We start from the raw sequence: 18,920 nt of genomic DNA on the forward strand, positions 1-18,920 counted from the left end.
GAAGAAGAAGAAGAAGAAGAAGAAGAAGAAGAAGAAGAAGAAGAAGAAAAGAGATGTGCAGATGGGGAATAAGCCAGTAGAAATAAAAAACGTGTGATGGGGGAAAGGAAAGCGGAGTGGCGGGTAGATGGATGGGAGGTGTTAAGGATGCTGGCTGGGTGGATATATGAATGAATGGATGATGGATAATAATAGCACAAAACATAGGCTCTTACCATATATGGAGGCGACTTAGAGATTCATTAATTTTCCCTTATAACTTTCAAATATGGCCAATGAGCTCCAGCAAGGTTAAGTCACATGCCTGCAATGGCCCCATGTGCTACTGGAACCTTCCACCCCGGCTGGGCAGGCAGCTGGAATACAGAGCAGACGCTGTACCCAGAGGCCTCTGTTTGGAAGGTTAGCAGGAAATCCATGCTGCCATGTTTCTTTTGCAGATACCAAATCAACCATTCTGGGATGGGAAGGCGGCTCAGTGGTAGAGCGCTTGCCTTGCATGCATGCGGCCCTGGGTTCGATTCCTCAGCACCACAGAAGCAGAAAAAGCCGGAAGTGGTGCTGTGGCTCAAGTGGTAGAGCGCTAGCCTTGAGCTGAAGAGCTGAGGACAGCACCCAGGCCCAGGGTTCAAGCCCCACGACAGATAAAATAAATAAAGAAGCACAACTAGTGTGTGTGTGTGTGTGTGTGCGTGCGCGCGCGTGTGTGTGACAGAGAGAGAGAGAGAACATATATATATATATATAGAGAGAGAGAGAGAGGAGATACTGGGGCATGAACTCCATACCTTCCACTCTAGCTCAGCTCTTTGGCTCAACACTGGAGCTCCACCATTGAACCCCCCTCTACTTTTAACATTTTATTGGTTAATTGAAGATAAGCATCTCTTGGGTCTGTTTGGGCTGGCCTTGAACTGTGATCCTCAGACCCCAGCCTCCTGGGGTGCTAGGCTTACAGGTGTGAGCCACAGGTGTCTGGCTTCTTGCTGCTTTCAGAAAGTGAATTGGGAGCTGGGGATGGGTGGATCGCAGTGGTAGACCATTTGCCCCCCCATGCCGGGGGGCGGGGGGTCCTGGGTTCCCTCCCCACCCTGAAGAAAAAAGATGAATCCCATCACTTCCCTCAAAGTGTAGACTTTAACAAGTCAGGCTTGATGAACACTCTGAATATGTAAATGTCCTGCCAGGTCTAAGGCTGTCCTGGGGCCTGGACACTGGGAGGAGGCCAGCCGTGTCCGATGCGCTGCGGCTTTTCCCACTCGCCCCAGCCCATAATTAATAGGAGCCAGGAAGAAGTGGCGTATTTCTAAGTGCAGATCGCTGCTGTAGGGCCTTGCAAACATCTGAGGGAAAAGCAGTTTGTTAATTACTGTCTAGACAGTTTATTACAGCAATAAGATCAAAGCCCAGAATCCTCAGGTCTGAGGGCATGAATCACAGATCACTGTAGACTAAACAATTGTTTTATTGCACTTAGTGGGAACTCCGATTTACCCTTCACTGGGTAATAACATTCCTTCCGGCTTTATCCGAAATCATTTTGCTCCTTTTATACCAGTCTGTGATGGTTCCAGCTCTCTGGCTGTGAAGATGCTTTCCCTAGCACCCTTTCCTCTCCACCCTCCTGGGACAGTGAGCAGGGCGGAGGGGCGGGGCCAGGTAGCCTGTGGGGGTCCATTGGTCCTAGCCCATCTGTCACTCAAGAGGTGACTGGTGGATGGATGGACTGCTGGTGGCATCGGGTTTGGTGGCGTCAGCTTAGTCGGATGGCTTCTCTTTACCTGTGCTTTCGACTGGAAAGAGACAGAGCTGGGACCCTTTGGTGTGTGTGTGTGAGAGAGAGTGTGACTGTAGCTTAGACTGGCCTCCAACTCTCGATCCTCCTACTTTGGCCTCCAGAGCACCAGACAGGCAAGCAAGCCCCTCTCTGGTGCATCTGAGACCAGAGGTACAACGTCCCCTTGCTGCCGGCCCAACACCCAGCTCACCGCTAGGGTCCCAGGGAGGGGGGAGGACAGGCTGCCCAGCGAGCGGTCACCCTGGGTCACCCTGGCCAACCCTGGACTGGAGGCTCAGGGTTGAGCAGCTCTGCACGGCTCTCTCTGGGCCAATGCTTAGGATCCCAGCCCCGATCTCCTGTCAGCACGGGAAGTGACAGGAAAGGGGAGCATTCCTTCCGGAAGGAGAATGGCCTCTCCTGGTCACCCCTTTCCACCTCGTCACCAATGACAGAAAAGTCCTGAGCAGGACAGCAAATCTCCAGGTCCTTCCCATCAGATGCTGATTTGAAATGCTCACAGAAAAGGCCTGAAACTCCATATTAACCGCTTTGAAGCAGCCCGTGCGGAGTGGTCTGTACACTCCCCCATCCAGGACCACCCCCTCCCACAGCCCCCCCCCCAGCCTCTGCGCATGCTCTGCCCCTGGCCAGGCCTCCCAAGCCCCGCTCAGATGTTTTGTCTCCGGATTTCTGCCCGCTGGAGATGTCATTTGAACCAGAATCATAGAACGTGTCTGCTTCCCTGTAATGCTTTGAAAGCTGTGGACCACAGTAGCATGACCAGCACTGTTCCTTTTCCTGTGTGACTACTTAGTCCATCCACTCAGAGACTGACAAACACTGCACCGTTGGCAGCTTTTTGCTGTTGTGAACAGTGCTGCTTCGAACACACCAGTCTGTGCATAAGAGTGCATTTTCCCCCACACTGGTCCTGGAGCTTGAACTGGAAGCCTGGGCTGGTCCTTGAGCCTCTCTGTGTTCAAAGCGAGCGCTCTACCACTTGAGCCATAGTGCTGCTTGCGGTTTTCTGGTGGTCAATTAGAGATGAGTCTCACGGGGGCTGGGACGGTGGTTCAGTGGTAGAGCACTTGCCTTGCATGCACGAGGCCCTGGGTTCGATTCCTTAGTACCACATAAGGAGAAAGAAAAGCCGGAAGTGGCACCGTGGCTCAAGTGGTAGAGCGCTAGCCTTGAGCTGAGGGACAGCGCCCAGGCCCAGAGTTCAGGCCCACGACTGGACCCTCCCCCCCAAAAAAAAAGAGTCTCACGGACTTTCCTGCCCCGACTGGCTTTGAACCACTATCCTCTGATCTCAGCCTCCTGAGTAGCTGGGATGACAGGTGTGAGCCACTAGCATCTGGCTCAAAACAAACAAAAGAAATCTTTATCTGGGTGCCAGTGGCTCACGCCTGTCATCCTAGCTACTCAGGAGGCTGAGATCTGAGGATCACAGTTTGAAGCCAGCCTGGGCAGGAAAATCCATGAGAGTGAGACTCTTATTCTCCAGTTAACTACCAAAGGGGGAAAAAAAAAAGCCAGGAGCAGAGCTGTGGCTCAAGGGGTAGAGCGCTCGCCTTGAGGGAAAGAGCTCAGGGACAGCGCCCAGGCTCTGAGTTCAAGACCCACGACCGACTGGAAAAAAACAACAACCAACTAATCACAAGGGGAAACCTAGGCTGTGAATCCTCCACCTGAGGCCTTCCCCATCCCACGGGAAGCGGGCGGGCGCGGGGCGCGGTGGAGAGGCGGGCGGCAGGGCTGCTCCCCCGTCCGGGCTGCGATCCATGCGTGTCAGGAGTTGTCACAGGAGGGAGGAGGTGAGGCGCGAGGCCACGCTGCACCATCTCCCCTCGCCCTTCCTACAACCCCCCCGATGCTCGGCACCCGCAGAGGAAACCTGGCCATCCTTATCACGCGGTCTCCAGTTCTATCCAGTGAGGTGTAACTTCCCTCCTTGGAAATGGGGGACAGGGTGGGTGGGGTCTGGGGTTCCGTGGATTCTCCCACGCAGGGCCCAGGCCCGCCGTGACCCGGCCTGCCATTTCCTCCGGCTCCTTCCGTTCTGTTTCTGGGTTTTTCCAGCCAGCCCAGCCTGTAGACAGCCTTGGCCTCATCTATGGGTCTCTGGGCTAAGGGACAGAATTTTCCGTTCCCTCTTTTCCTGCAGCCCCTCCCTCCCTCCCTCCCCCCTGGTGCTCCGCACACCCAGCGTTTGTTTGCAATCTTGCTTCACAGTGCTCATGGAGCATTTGCACACAGTAGGAGATTAAGAAATACTGGAAGACTGATTGCCACTGGTATATAGGCCCCGCCCCGCCCACCCCCTCCACCCCTCCACCCCCACCCCTGCCTTGCACAAAATGAACCAGAGGATCAGAGACAGCCAAGGGACAGCTGAGGGACAGCCAGTGAAGCCCGGCCGGCAGGGTGTGATCTGCAGCCAGCAAGGGCTGACCTCAAGCGCTTTGGGGACTTTTTTCTTTTTCTTTTCTTTTTTAATAACCTTTATTTAACATGCACATTGTAGAAAATATATATACCTTAAGAGCCAGAGGGATAAATACACAAACTCAGTGGACCCTGGTGGCTCATGCCTATATAATCCTAGCTACTCAGGAGGCTGAGACATGAGGATCACAATTCAAGGCCAGCCCAGGCAGGAAAGCCAGTGAGACTTTTCCCCCCCTTTCTTTCTTTCTTTTTTTTTCTTTCTTTCTTTCTTTCTTGGCATAGTTTTGAATGCAGGGCCTGGGCGCTGTCCCGGAGGTGTTTTGCTCAAGGCTAGTGCTCTACTACTTTGAGCCATACGACCACTTCTGGTTTTTTCTGCTTATGTGGTGCTGAGGAATCGAACCCAGGACCTCATGCATGCAAGGCAAGTGCTCTACCACTGAGCCACCTTCCCAGCCTTCCAGTAGACTCTTATCTCCAATAAAACACCGAAAAAGCCAGAAGTGGAGGTATGACTACAGTGGTAGAGCACAGCACTGAGCAAAACAACTCGAGGACAGTGCCTAAGTCCTGAGCTCAATCACCAAGACCCAAAATAAAGACAGAAAAATAAATGCTCACAAGTGGCTACAAAGACAAAGCATTGTGCTGAGCGACCTCAGTCACCACAAGTTTGTTCTTCTTTCTTTTGTGCCAGTCCTGGGGCTTGACCACAGGCCTGGGCACTGTCCCTGCGCTAGGGTTACAGGCTGAGCCCCAGCACTTGGCTTCTAGAACCCTCTGTATCACCTCCAAAGGACTAGAATCCCAATAATTATCAGTGGGGATAAGAAGCAACTCAAAAGAAAAAAAAAAGGAAAATGGTTGCAAAAAACAAAAAATTGCAAAAAAAAAACAAAAGGAAAACGAAAAAAGGAAGGTTGAAAAAAACGGAAAAGCCCCGTGGCTCCCGCCTGTCACCCCAGCTACTCAGGAGGCTGAGATCTGAGCATCGCAATTCAAAGCCAGTCTGGGCAGGAACGTCCAATAAACCACTCACAAAATCAGAGGAGGCGCTGTGGCTCAAGTGGCAGAGCGCTCGCCTTGAGCTGAAGAGCTGAGGGACAGCGCCCAGGCCCAGAGTTCAGGCCCCACGACCAGCAAAAACAAAAACAGACACTGAACATAAGTAAAGTCATGTATAAGGAGCGCGGAGCGGGAGGCCTTAATGACAATGTGTGAGACATCACGGTCAGTTCTGATGATTGTGACTTGGCACTGGACACTTCCTGACCTGCGCTCGACCACCTGAGCCACGCCCCAGCCCTGAAATCACTTCTGCAGGCCCCGCGTTCCCTTCCCCTGTACTGATAGGCCGAAGAGCCAGGCCAGTGGCTCACGCCTGTAATCCCAGCTCTTGTCCAGTATTGCAACACCGGAGGGGAGAACTCAGCGAGGAATTCCCGACTTTGTGGGAGCCTCTTTGTCTCCACCTCCTGTGAAGTCAGGACAGAAGGACGGAAGGACGGAGGGCAGGGCTGCTGGCGCGGGCTCCGCCAGCTGTGGGGCCTCCGGGCCGTGGGCTCCGGGCTGTGCAGTTCCTGTGTTTACTCGAGGCTGTTTAGTTTAACGCGGGGCCGCCATTGCCCAGCGCTCATCCTCGGCAATGTTTATGGGAGTTCTTCTTGCAGCAAGCGGCTGCATTTCCTGCAGGGCCGCGCCCCTCCCCCCTTTTCATTGACAGCTTAAACACCTCAGCTGCCCCCCTCCCACCTCCTGCCCCCCTCCCAGCCCACCCACACTCCTGCTGGAGGAGCCCACCGAGAGCCTCCCAGCCTCGGCCCCGGCCGCACTCCAGAGCCCGGCTGCGCAGTGCGGCTCCACAGGCTGCCCCCCCCCCCCGTGTGCCTGCCGCTCCCCTCTCTCTGTGCACCCCGCCAGCGCTGGTACAAAGTCTTCAGCACTGATAGATCCGAGGCCCAGGGAGGCCACGAATGAACAGGTCCATAAAGGTGGCCACGTCCAGGGGCACGTCCAGGGGCTGGAAGGATGACGGAGAATGATGTGGGGAAGAGGGGAAGGGGCCGGGGAGTCACCGTTATGGGGAGCCCACCCAAGGAGACGTCAAAGAAGGGGAGCAGTGAGAGCAGAAAATGACCTCCTGAGAAAGGGGTTCCAGGCGGAGGGAGCAGCACGTGCAAAGGTCCTGTGGCTGGGTCTCCTTGTATTGGCAGGAAAGAAAGATGGCCATACAGCTGCAACACAGTGATCTCCTAGAAAGCTGGGCCCTGGTGGCTCACGCCTGTCATCCTAGCTACTCAAGAGGCTGAGATCTGAGGATCACGGTCAAGGCCGGCCCGGGCAGCAGAGTTCATGAGACTCTGACCATCAATGAACCACCAGAAAACCAGAAGTGGAGCTGTGGTACAAGTAGCAGCTCCCTGAACGAAGGGACAGCACCTTGGCCCTGAGTTCAAAGCTCAGTACTGGCAGGACCACGAAGAAAGAAAGGGAGCTTTGGCTGGAAGCCGGTCGTTCGATGCGCATGAGCAGAGCACGCCTTCCGCGTGCGTCTGTGTTGTTGTCAGTCATGGGCCTTGAACTCAGGACCTGGGCACTGTCCCTGGGAGCTCTTTGGCTTAAGGCTAGGGCTCGATTCCTTGAGCCACAGCTCCACTTTGGGGTTCCAGGTGGTTCACTGGGGATAGGAGTCTCACAGACCTTCCTACCTGGGTTGGCTTTGAACCCTGATTCTCAGATTTCAGTCTGAGTGGCTAGGATTACCGGCATGAGCCACCAGCCTCCTCTTGTCCCCGCATTCTAGAGAGTGCCAGGGAGTCACTGAGCAGCGTGTGTCCCATCGCCCCGAGGCCCAGCCTCCACTCCCTTAGCCTCCAGCCTCCATGTCATCAAAGAGTCTTCGGGCCCGGATCCTCCAGTCTCAGCCTCTTGAAAACTGGGCTTACAGGCATGTGTCACCAAGCCCGAACGGAAATGTAGGGTCTTTAACCGAAGTCATCCAGCTTGACATGTGGTCCCCTTCATTTCCTCAGACTGGTGCCATTCCAGGGAAGTCTGGACACAGGGACGCACAGACAGGCGTGATGACAAAACCTGGAGAATATGGTCGGTGGCGGGGGTTCAAGGCACAAAGCCTCATGGAGGGAGAAGGCCTGGCCGGAATCTTCTGACCTGCAGGATTTCAACACGATGAATGCTGGGTACCTAAACCTCCAGGTTTTGTATCTCGTGGTGGCCTTGGGGTCGGTGGTCAAGTATGGGGCTGCTCAGCTAAGTTCTCTCCCGTGAACTGTCCACCTGTGAGGGGTGAGGGGTGGCCCCGCGTGTTGACACCTCCATTTTCACCCTGTGTTGTTTGTCACCAGCATTGAACATAGCCACTCTAGGGTTAGGGACCTTCCCATTGGGCCAGGAAGCCACCGTGGGGTCAAGGCTCAAGCTCCTGTAAGCCAGAGACTGGTGGCTCACACCTGTCATCCCAGCTACTCAGGAAGCTGTGATCCGGAGGATCGAGGGTCAAAGCCAACCCCAAGCAAGAAAAATTGGAGAGAGGGAGCGGGAGGGGCTGGGCGGGGGGGGGGAATGGAGAGGTCACGCGGGGGGGGGGGCGTCTCCGCCCCAGACAGCAGACCCCCAGCTCCCGGGAGTCACGCTCACCCTTTTCTGTTTGCAAGAAGCACATAAAACATTTTACATGCTTTTAAACCCCATAAACGTAATGGCGCTGAACTGCATCCGCAAGGGGCTTGGGGACGGAATGTTTGAGGCTCCCCTACCTGTACACCCCACACACACACAAAGGTGCAGCCTGCGACCCACCCAACCCACTCCTGACCAGGGCGCCAGCCCGGGGCGGGGGAGGTGAGGCCCCGCCCCTCCCCGGCCGCCTGGCTTCATCCCAGACAGATCTTCCCTGCGCCTGGCAAAGCGCTTTTGGCCAGTGGGAAATGCATGATGGGAGCTTCTCTGCTTTGTTCTGGGAGGGTTCCTGCTCTCCGCACAGGCCTGGCCTTCCACCTGCAATGCTCTCCCTCATCCTCCCCGAGACCTGCGTAACGCCTGGCTAGGCCTGTGTGTGTGTGTGTGTGCACGCACATGCACACGTGTGTGCCAGTACTAGGACTTGAACTCAGGGCCTCGTGCTCTTCCTGGCTGACTTCCTCACAGACAACTCCACACACACACACATACACACACCCCACCCCCTGCCAGGCTACCTGTGGACTGCGGTCCTCCAGATGTTGGACTGCGGTCCTCCAGATGTCCGCCTCCTGAATCGCTGGGACTGTAGGTGTGTGCAATCGGCTCCCGGCTGCATCGGTCCCATTTCACAGATGAGCAAGTGAGGCCCAAGATACTGTGTGCGCTGACAGCCCAGCAGCCGCAGGTCCCGGAGCAAGGAGCGGAGCCACTGCGGGGGTGCGGGGCACCTGACGCGCTTCTCTCACTGAGCGGCCCTTGGAGCAGTTTGGGGTGCGGCATGGGGACTTGGGTGTGAGGGGTGTATGTGGAGCCTTGCACTTCCGGTGTGACAGGAGTACACTCGGTACTGCGCTTGTGATTATTTGGCTGTGTGTGTGTGTGTGTGTGTGTGTGTGTGTGTGTATTGTATGTATGTATGTATGTTTCCTGGGACTTGAACTCAGGGCCTGGCTGCTGTCCCTGCCCTAACACTTGAACCACAGCTCCATTTCTGGCTTTGGGGTAGTTAATTGGGGATAAGAGTCTCAGGGAAATTTCTTCTCGGGCTGGTTTTGAACCATGATCCTCAGATCTCAGCCTCCTGAGGAGCTGGGATGACAGGTGTGAGTGCACTTCTTGGGGTTCCCTTGCTGCCTGTGGGGCTCTTCCCTCTTCCCCCCTGCCCCTCCCCCAGAGAGTCAAGTCAGTTGTTCACTCCAGCGTCTAAGAGAGGGAGGGAGGGGGTGAGGGGAAAGAAATTTCTGCACACGACAAAGAAAAGGACGTTTTGGATCCCCTCCACGGTGGCCGCAGAGGCCGGCCAGCTCCATCGCCTTTCCAGGGCAGTGTGAGACCCCTAGCCCGGCCTTCCAGCCCCTGCCTTCAGGCCGCCGCTCCTGGCCAGCTCCGCTCGCGCCGCTCCGGCCCTGGCTGAGGCCTCTGGCAAGTTTATGCTCAGTTATAATTTATCCCGCGAAGACAGATAGCTATTTATGACAGTGAACTCTCCGCAGGGCGGGCTTTCAGCTCTTCAGGCTTTGGTCGAAGAAAGAAAACGGCTCCCAGGGCGTCCACAGAAGCGGCGCTGGGGAGGGTCAGAGACAAAGTTCACCCTGGGTCCTTCCCTGGGGTGGGGTGGGTGGGGACGGGGTGGGATGGACCGCAGGGTGAATAAGCAGAAAGGAGGAAAGAAGGAAGGAAGGAGGGAGGGAGGAAGGGAAAAGAGAAAGAAGGAAGGGAGAAATAGAGACAGACAAGGAACGAAAGAAGGAACAAAAGAAGGAAGGAAGGAAAGAAGGAAGGAAGGAAGGAAGGAAGGAAGGAAGGAAGGGGAGAAAGAAAGACAAGAAAAGAAAGAGATAAGGAAGGAAAGAAGGGAGAGGGGGAGAGGAGGGGAGAGGGAGAGAAAGAAAAGAATAAGAAAGAAGAGAGAAAGGAAAAAGAAAGAGAAAGGAAGGAAGGGAGAAAGAAAAGAGAGAAAGACAAGGAAGGAGGGAAGAAAGGAAGGAAGGAGAGAGAAAGCAAAGGAAAGAGAAAGAAAGGACAGAAAGAAAGAGAGAAGGGCTGGGAAGGTGGCTCAGTGGTAGAGCGTTTGCCTTGCATGCATGAGGCCCTGGGTTCGATTCCTCAGCACCACATAAGCAAAAAGAAAAAAGCCGGAAGTGGCTCTGTGGCTCAAGTGGTAGAGCGCTAGCCTTGAGCTGAAGAGCTGAGGGACAGTGCCCAGGCCCAGAGTTCAGGACCCACGACTGGACCGGAAAAAAAAGAAAGAAAGAAAAGGAAGAAGGGGAGGGAGGGAAGGAGGGAGGAGGGAACAGAAGCATTGAAATCGCAGGCATTTCAACATGAGCTGTTCAATCAATTGAACCTTCGACTTGTTTTTGAACATCTATACATTTCTTGGGCCAGTTGTGCAATCCTCTGCCATTAGCGAGGTGGCCAGCATGCTGGGACCATCCATCCGCTGATCACTGGGTCCTGAGCACGCTGGGACCATCCATCCACTGATCACTGGGTCCTGAGCTTTGCACTTGCACAAAACCCCACACACACCGGGAAGAAAGTAATATTTGAAAAAAATCTCAAAATAAAACAATAAGCAACAACAAGAAGAAGCCCTCCAAGGGCTTCACATTTGTAAAATGCCAGCATTTATGGCAAAGCTGTCCGGGAAAGGAAGTGCTGGCTGGCAGCTCACCCCCAACTCCCCAGATTGCTCTACCCAGGGAGGGGGAATTATCTCCAAAACACTTTTACAGGAATCCTTCACTCCCTTTCCTGCAGAGAAAGAGAGGAGGGAATGCTTCTCTCTCCGTTCTCCCTACTCTACCCCTGTCCTGCTAGAATCAGTCCCTGATAAAACCACACACACACACACACACACACACACGTGTACACACATACACACATGCATGCACGTGTGCACACACACGCCTTTGCAAAGGTTTTTGTGAATGCAGTGATGGCGATTCAGAGGAATAACCGCAATTCCCAAGTGTTGCTTTTCTGGACTCTTCGGGAGAGGAGGGGCAATGGTCGCCCTCTATCCGAGTGGACAGGAGGGGACTGTCCAGCAGGCTTGGAGGGAAAGGGACCCAAGGCTGGGCGTCAATGGGCGTCGGAAGTTGACAAAGCTATTCTGTTTGTTTTTTTTTGGCCCGGTCGTGGGGCCTGAACTCTGGGCCTGGGCACTGTCCCTCAGCTCTTCAGCTCAAGGCTAGCGCTCTACCACTTCAGCCACAGTGCTACTTCTGGCTTTTTTCTTTTTGCTTATGTGGTGTTGAGGAATCGAACCCAGGGCCTCGAGCATGCAAGGCAAGCGCTCTACCACCTTCCCAGCCCCGACAAAGCTATTCTGGAGAGGAGAAGGGAATCTGTCTGTAATTTACAGCTTAACGCTGTGTTAGGAATTTTACTGTTATTGAAAAAAGTAGGTAGAGGCCAGGACTGCATTACACAAAGTAGATCCAGTACAGGAAGCATTAGCTTGGAGCCTTGGGTCCAGCCATGTGGACATGTGGGGGCTGGGTAACCTGGTGGCGTGGGGGCCCCTGGGGAATTGGGTCACCTGTGCCCACTACCCCACTAGGCAATCAAGAGAACTACAGATGCTCCAGCCATCACCGAGTGCCCCCCAGTGCTGGAGAGAGTCGAAGTGCCCGCGAGAACCCGCGCCAAGAATCTGGAAAGTCCAGCATCTTCTACAACAAGTGTGAAATGGACCTAAATACCACAAGCGACTGGGTGCTGGCGCCTCATGCCTGGAATCTCAGCTACTGGAATGGGGGGTGGGTAGCTCAGAGGATCAAGGTTCAAAGCCATCTCCAGCCGACAAAGCCCTGAGACTCATCTCAGTGAACTGGTAAAGAAGTGGAAAGTAGACGGGCACCGGTGGCTCACGCCAGTCATCCTAGCTACTCAGGAGGCTGAGATATGAAGATCACGGTTCAAAGCCAGCCTGGGCAGGAAAGTCCGTGAGATTCTGATCTCCAATGAACCACCAGAAAACTGGAAGTGGCGCTGTGGCTCAAGTGGTAGAGCGCTGGTCTTGAGCTGAAGTGCTGAGGGACAGCGCCCAGACCCAGAGTTCAAACCCCAGTCCCAACACACACACACACACACACACACACACTTCCTGCTGTAACAGCTTGGCTGGAATCTTTTACACAGCACACAGCTGATGAACTGGCGGTAGAAGCCGTTCGATAGCAATTTGGAATAGAAGAAATGACGTGCGGCAGACAGGGACCCCAGGACCCGTCTGGAGTTCAGTGGCGATCGCTGCAATTAGCCAGCATCGATCACTGCTCCACAGAGGGAGGCAGCGCGGCCCCTCTCCACGCAGCCCCCTGAAGCCGGGCGGGGCCTCGGGTGGGAGGCCCGGCTCCTGGAGGCAGCAGCGATGGACCAGCGGAATGTCTTGATCTCACAGAGGGTGCTTGATTTCCAGAAGGCCCCGCCTCACTCCCACGCCCCCCCCTCCCCCCAGCTTGTGGCCCTTTCTATAGCTTCTGGTGAACCAAGCGTTTCCTTAACACTTTCACACAACTCTGTCTGTGGCAGGGCCTCAGATGAGCTGTGGTGAGGAGGGCCAGTGAGTAGCAGGGAACCCCAGTCAGTTTATAATTGAATTTTTGATCCTGATGGAGACATCGATCTGTTTTTAGCTCGACTGAATTTGAACTCAGGGCCTCACACTTGTTCAGCTCTCTCAGCTGGTGTTCTACCACGCCTCCGACCTGGATTTTTTTTTTGTCAGTCGTGGGGCTTGAACTCTGGGCCTGGGTGCTGTCCTTCAGCTCAAGGAGAGCCCTCTACCACTTGAGCCACAGCACCACTTCTGGTTTTCTGGTGGTTAATTGGAGATAAGAGTCTCACAAACTTTCCTACCCAGGCTGGCTTTGAACCAGCCTCCTGAGTTGCTAGGATGACAGGCGTGAGCCACTGGTGCCCACTTGCTTTTTTTTTTTTTTTTTCCTGACATGGAGTCTTAACAACTTTTCTGCCCAGGCTGGCTTTGAACCATAGTCCTCTGGATCTCAGTTTCCTGAGTAGCTGGGATTACAGGCCTGAGCCGCCAGTACCTAGCTCTTATTGTTCAACACACTGCTTCAGTAAGTAGGTCAGGCACATTTATGCATTTGAGTTGGTGATCATGCAGCCTCCAGATTATTCTTTTCTTTCTTTTCTTTATTTGTTTTGACACAAGGCCTGCTACATTGCCCAGGCTGGCTTCCTCAAAGTCTCGAGTGCTGGGATTAGAGGTGTACCCAGCACCCCCATTCAGATCCTCCTGCTAACACTACATTTTGTGTGTTGGCTTCAGGAGTGCCCCACAATGCAGTGGGGCCTGCAGACAGCAGGAGAGCGAGCGTGGAGGGCAGCGCTGCACGCACAGGTGGAGCTGCAGAGAGCAGCGCCCCTCCCCGAGCCTGCCTCCCCGGGGGCACCAGGCAGTCCCCTCCCCCTCCAGTCTGCAGGGCCGCTGTTCTAGGCTCTCCACAGAAGTGGCCGCAGCCGACTTGTCCTTTTGTGTGGCTCATTTCACTGCGCATGACGCCAAGGTTCATTCCCATGGCAGCAGTCTCGATTCCTTCCTTTTTGATGGCTGAGTACTATTCCACCGCCCATGTTCTTAGCCATTCACTGGATGGTCGCTTGGGTTGCCGGCAGCTTTGAAGCATTGTGAAGCACTCAGCCATAGATGACGAGGCGCAGAAATGCCTCTGAGACCCCGTCCATTCTTCCCAGCATGCACCTGGATGTGAGATGACACGATCATTCTATTTTTAATCTTGAGGAATCATTGTATTGTTTTCTCATATTACATCCCTTACTTTAGATTATATTCAGAGCCCCCCAGATCATCCACTGTGGGTTCATTGTTTACGACCGTCACCTGTGTCCCAGGCCCGTGCTGAGTTGTCAGGGTCCCGGTGGTGAAGCCACAGCCCCGGCAGAGCCCAAATGGTAGGTCAGAGTCAGGCACAGCCCGGCCACCGGTGCTCACGCCTGTCATCCCAGCTACCCAGGAGGCTGAGATCTGAGGATTGTGGTCCAAAGCCAGCCTGGGCAGAAAGGTTTGTGAGACTCGGGGCTGGGAAGGTGGCTCAGTGGTAGAGTGCTTGCCTTGCATGCCAGAGGCCCTGGGTTCAATTCCTCAGCACCACATAAGCAAAAAGAAAAAAGCCGGAAGTGGCGCTGTGGCTCAAGTGGTAGAGCATTAACCTTGAGCTGAAGAGCTGAGGGACAGTGCCAAGGCCCAGAGTTCAGACCCCATGACCAGACCCAAAAAAAAAAAAAAGAAAGAAAGAAAGAAAAAGGTTTGTGAGACTCTTATCTGTTTTTTTTGTAGCTTTTTTTCTTTTTTCCAGGGCTGAGGACGGAACCCAGGGCCTTGCGCGCACCAGGCGGGCACCCTTCCGCTGGGCCAAACCCCCAGCCCCTTATCTGTTTTTTTGTTTTGTTTGGTTGGTCATAGAGCTTGAACTCTGGGCTTGGGCACTTGTGTTTGAACTCTGGGCTTGGGCACTGTCCCTCAGCTCTTCAGCTCAAGGCGAGCGCTCTACCACTTGAGCCACAGCGCCACTTTTCTTTTTGCTTATGTGGTGCTGAGGAATCGAACCCAGGGCCTCGAGCATGCAAGGTGAGCGCTCTACCACTTGAGCCACAGTGCCGCTATCCATTTTCTAGTGGTTTATTGGAGATAAGAGTTTCATGGACTTCCCTGTCCAGGCTGGCTTTGAACCTTGATCCTCAGATCTCAGCCTCCTGAGTAGCTTGGATGACAGGCTTGAGCTACCGGCGCCCGGCTTGAGAATCTTATCTGTCATTAACCACACACACACAAAACAAAAACAGGACTAGGGCTGTGACTCGCCCACCATGAGCAAAAATGCTCAGGGACAGCACCCAGTGTTCCAGGCCCAGGATCAGCACGCACACACATAGTTACGGGCAGTGAACAGACACACATCCTCCTCCACTCACAATGGGACCCTTCTAGAAAACCCAGGCGCTGGAAGCTCATTCCTGTAATCCTACTCAGGAGGCTGAGATCTGAGGATCGCAGTTTAAAGCCAGCACAAGAAGGAAAAATCCATGAGACTCTTATCTCCAATGAACCACCAGAAAACCGGAAGTGGTGCTGTGGCTCAAAGCACGAAGGTGCTAGCCTTGAATGAAAAAGCCCAACAATCCCACTCAGACCCTGAGTTCAAGACCCATGATGGACAAAAAGAAAAAGAAAGAAGAGGATCCGGTGGTGCACTGAAAACACCTGCAGACAGAAATGTACTGAATCGGGGCTGGGAAGGTGGCTCGGTGGTAGAGCGCTTGCCTTGCATGCATGAGGCTCTGGGTTTGATTCCTCAGCACCACATAAGCAAAAAAGAAAAAAGCCAGAAGTAGCGCTGTGGCTCAAGTGGTAGAGTGCTAGCCTTGAGCTGAAGAGCTGAGGGACGGTGCCCAGGCCCAGAGTTCAGGCCCCACGACTGGACATCCCCCCCTCCCCGCAAAAAAAGAAATGCTCTGAATCCTTCAGAAGGAGGACATAAATTGTAAAAGCAGCGTTAAATATCCCTATGCCCAGCGGCTGCTGAGCCTTGGCTGGCCAGGCTGGCTGAGGAGCTCAGGCCTGCCACTGCCCGCTGCTCCAGCAACAGAGACCAAAAAATGCTTTCTCCTGAACCCTGTCTTCATAAGGCAGGGGCCTGTCTAGCATGAAACATGCTGAGCTGTGGATTTCAGCACATGATAGAAAGGAAAGAAGCAGCCGGGAGCTGGTGGCTCACGCCTGTAATCCTAGCTACTCAGGAGGCTGAGACCTGAGGATCGCAGTTCAAAGCCAGCCAGGGCAGGAGAGACTGTGAGACTCCTATCTCCAATGAACCACCAGAAAACCGGAAGTGGCGCTGTAGCTCAAGTGGTAGAGCGCTCGCTTTGAGCTGAAGAGCTGAGGGACAGCGCCCAGGCCCAGAGTTCAGGCCCCAGGACCAACCCTTCCCCCCAAAAATATACTGAAGCCAGTATGGGTGAAAGATAAGCTGAGACACATTTCTCAGAAAATCCCTGCCCAGAATTGGCATAGAAAAGTTTCTTTTGTTTTATTTTCCCCTCAGTGTCTTCAAGATCTTTATTTTCTTTAAACATTATTATTAATGAGTAGTTGTACAAATTCCCTAAGTCAGGATCTGAGTATACACTACTTCTTACTCAAAATCTTCCTGCTTCACCCTCTGGAAGCTAGGATGTCCAGCACGCTACCACACTGGCTTGGGGCCACCTAGCAAAAGACATTACCTGTAAAAGGCTTAGCAAGCGCCTTTACTCTGAGAACACATATATTTTTTCCTAAACCTGGCCCCACCCAGATTGGTTGTAAATCAGGAGGTAATAACCTTTCTTCAAGGACCTGCCCTAGAATCCCGCCTGGCTCCTGATAGTTTGGGATTACAGGCAGGCACCACCACACCCAGCCTGTGACCTTTCTTGTTATTGTTTTTTTTTTGGAAATGTCATTCATAAGAGCTTGTCAGTTTAGGGAAACTCCTCAAGGTCTCGTGGAATGATTCCACAAGACAGGAGACTTTTTGTTTCTGGGACATTTTTGAATGAACACTGGTTTACTCTCCCCCAAGTTTTCTTATCTCTGTATCTCGTCTATATTCAGTCATCACGGAGAGACAGGTGTTGGAATATGATACAGAAACCTTGGAGTGAGCGGAGGAACCGCGCCTCGCCCTGCCAATCCCTAACACAGTCTCTTTGGGACTTGGACTGTTTCTTTAGTGTCAAAATGAAAAACAAAACAAAAAACCACTGGTCAATCTCCTGAGAACCAAAACAGCACGATATACATTTTATACATTTCGTGCTGTCCGTGCTCCTTACATACCCCGGACACATCAAGTACTTATTTTTTCATTTGGATATTTCAGACAGGATCTTGCTATCTAGCTCAGGCTGGCCTCAACTGGAGATCCCCCGCCTCCCAGAAATGATTATCAGTTGGAGATTCAAGTGATACAGCACCTTGTTCTAAGGGCAGACATGGCTGAAAGGTTTTAACTACCACCTGCCCAAATAAGTAAATACAGCAATTCTGCTAAGTGAAGCTTTCCTTAGGCATCTAGTATGCTCTGTGCTGTAAACCTAGCGTGTAGACATTTAGATTTATTTAAGAAACCTCTTATACCAAAAAGGTGTTGGGAATATGGAGATTGGTCAGCCCAGGCAGGGGCTAATTGGCTTTTTAATTCCATCTCAGGGTTCTAAACTGCTTCCATGCCTCATGGAACTCTTCCCTTCCCCTTCCCCTGTGGAGCCGTGAGTCTATCTTACTGGCTTCCGACAACATCCACAAGAGTTTTGCAAACAGTGGTTCAAAAGCCCAGAAGTCAAGAAGTTCTTCTCGTTAGCTCTCAATATCCCAAACATGATGAAGCTGGGTTATTTTTCTCCATTGGAGGGCTGTCCAAACATCCCAGGTGAACACACTGAGGAGACCAGCATCCAATTTTGCTTTTCCTTCCTGATGAGGGCTCAGGCAACTCTGACAAGCCAGGGGCTTAGCGAATGAGTAATCAAGAAAAGGCAAGGCAAAAAATGTGGAGGAAAGATTGAGATTTGCCCAGTCCCTTGCAATGAAGGGAAATGTGTGTGTGTGGAGGGGGGGTGGGGGGTGGAGAAAGGCCCCGACCTTTGGAAACGCCAAGCAAAGACTGAGAAAGTGGGAAACGAGTTTATTGACCATTTACTTTGTGCCAGGTTGTTAGCTGAATTAAATTTATAGAATTCCTATGCTGGTCCCAGGAGATTATAGACACAAACACATACAGATTCCCCACCCTCCCTCCCCCCCCCATCGGGATGATTGGACTATTTTGAACTATACATCCTTTTCTGTAACAAAGTCTATCTTGCAAAACAAACACCAAATGTCAGCAGATGCTGGAAAACACGCAGTTGCCCGGACCGCGGGGAGCGCGGCTCCTCGGGAGCGCAGGGCGCCGTGGGAGCCCGCGGTGGTGTCCCCGGCTCCCCGGCTCCCGGGGGGCGAGGCGGGGGCGGGGAAGCCAGCCGCCAGGGGTTTTGATAGTATCTCTGACTACCTTCCCCTGGAATCTGCTTCTCCATGTTTACTTTGGGAGCCAGTTATTTCCAAGTGTAAAGAAGGAAAAAAAAAATCGAAGTTCGCTGGGAAACGGCAGATCGGCTCCGGCGGGTCTCCACGTCGAGGGGGCCGGGGTCCCCCATTTCACCGGGAGGTGGGCTCTGGATGGAGACTCCAGTGGAGGGGATGCGCCTGGCCCCCCATCGTTTTCGGTAGCCTGGAAAGGGGAGGGGGTCTCCGTTTGAAACATTCCAGTGAGGAGACAGTTCATCTCAGCGTTCTTGTTGGTTTCAGAAGTTCAAAACAAAAACAACCCCCCAACCCCCCCCCCCCCGCGGTGCCACCGCGCGCTCAGCTGGTGGCTGTTAACGTCACGACCACAAAAGGCGATTTTGGGGAGCGCACGCCCGAGCCCGCCCCGTCCCCCAACTTTGAGAGACGCCCCCACGCCCTCTTCTTTTGGGGGTGTGTGTGATCTCCACCCCCCCCCGCCCCGGGGGTTCGCCCGCGCCGCAGCCAATCTGCGCCCGGATGCTAATGGGCCGCGGAACACGCCTGGGTCGCGTGGAGGGTCGGACTACAAGGCCCAGCATGCCCCGTCCCTCCCTGATCAATGAGGGCTTATTCAAATGATCTCTGAGGTCTTGGACCCAGGCCAATCAGCTGTCAGGGCTCATGATAAATCGCAATGCATTATTGATAATAATAATTACCGGGACATGCGCGTTCCGGCCCGAGGGGGGTAAATTTCCCGACTCCGGGAATTGGCGGCGGAGAGGGCGAGTTTGCGCGGCGCTCCGGCCCCCCGATGCGCGCACCATGTCGAGGCGCAAGCAGGCGAAGCCGCAGCACATCCACTCGGACGAGGGCCGGGACGAGCAGCCTCCGCCGCCG

The 18,920-nt window shown here is 53.7% G+C and overlaps 1 protein-coding gene across 1 annotated transcript in view; it reads left to right on the forward strand.

Moving 5' to 3' along the window:
- Nucleotides 1-18,845: 18,845 nt before the first annotated feature.
- The window catches only part of Sall4 (spalt-like transcription factor 4), an 11,671-nt gene continuing 11,596 nt past the window's right edge, over nucleotides 18,846-18,920 (forward strand). Inside the window, exon 1 of the mRNA XM_013024301.1 lies at nucleotides 18,846-18,916. Within this exon, the coding sequence (XP_012879755.1) occupies nucleotides 18,846-18,916 (71 nt within the window). The remainder of the gene's footprint in view (nucleotides 18,917-18,920) is intronic.

Source organism: Dipodomys ordii, unplaced genomic scaffold, assembly GCF_000151885.1.
Source record: "Dipodomys ordii isolate 6190 unplaced genomic scaffold, Dord_2.0 Scaffold75, whole genome shotgun sequence".
Classification (NCBI taxonomy): Eukaryota; Metazoa; Chordata; class Mammalia; order Rodentia; family Heteromyidae; genus Dipodomys; species Dipodomys ordii.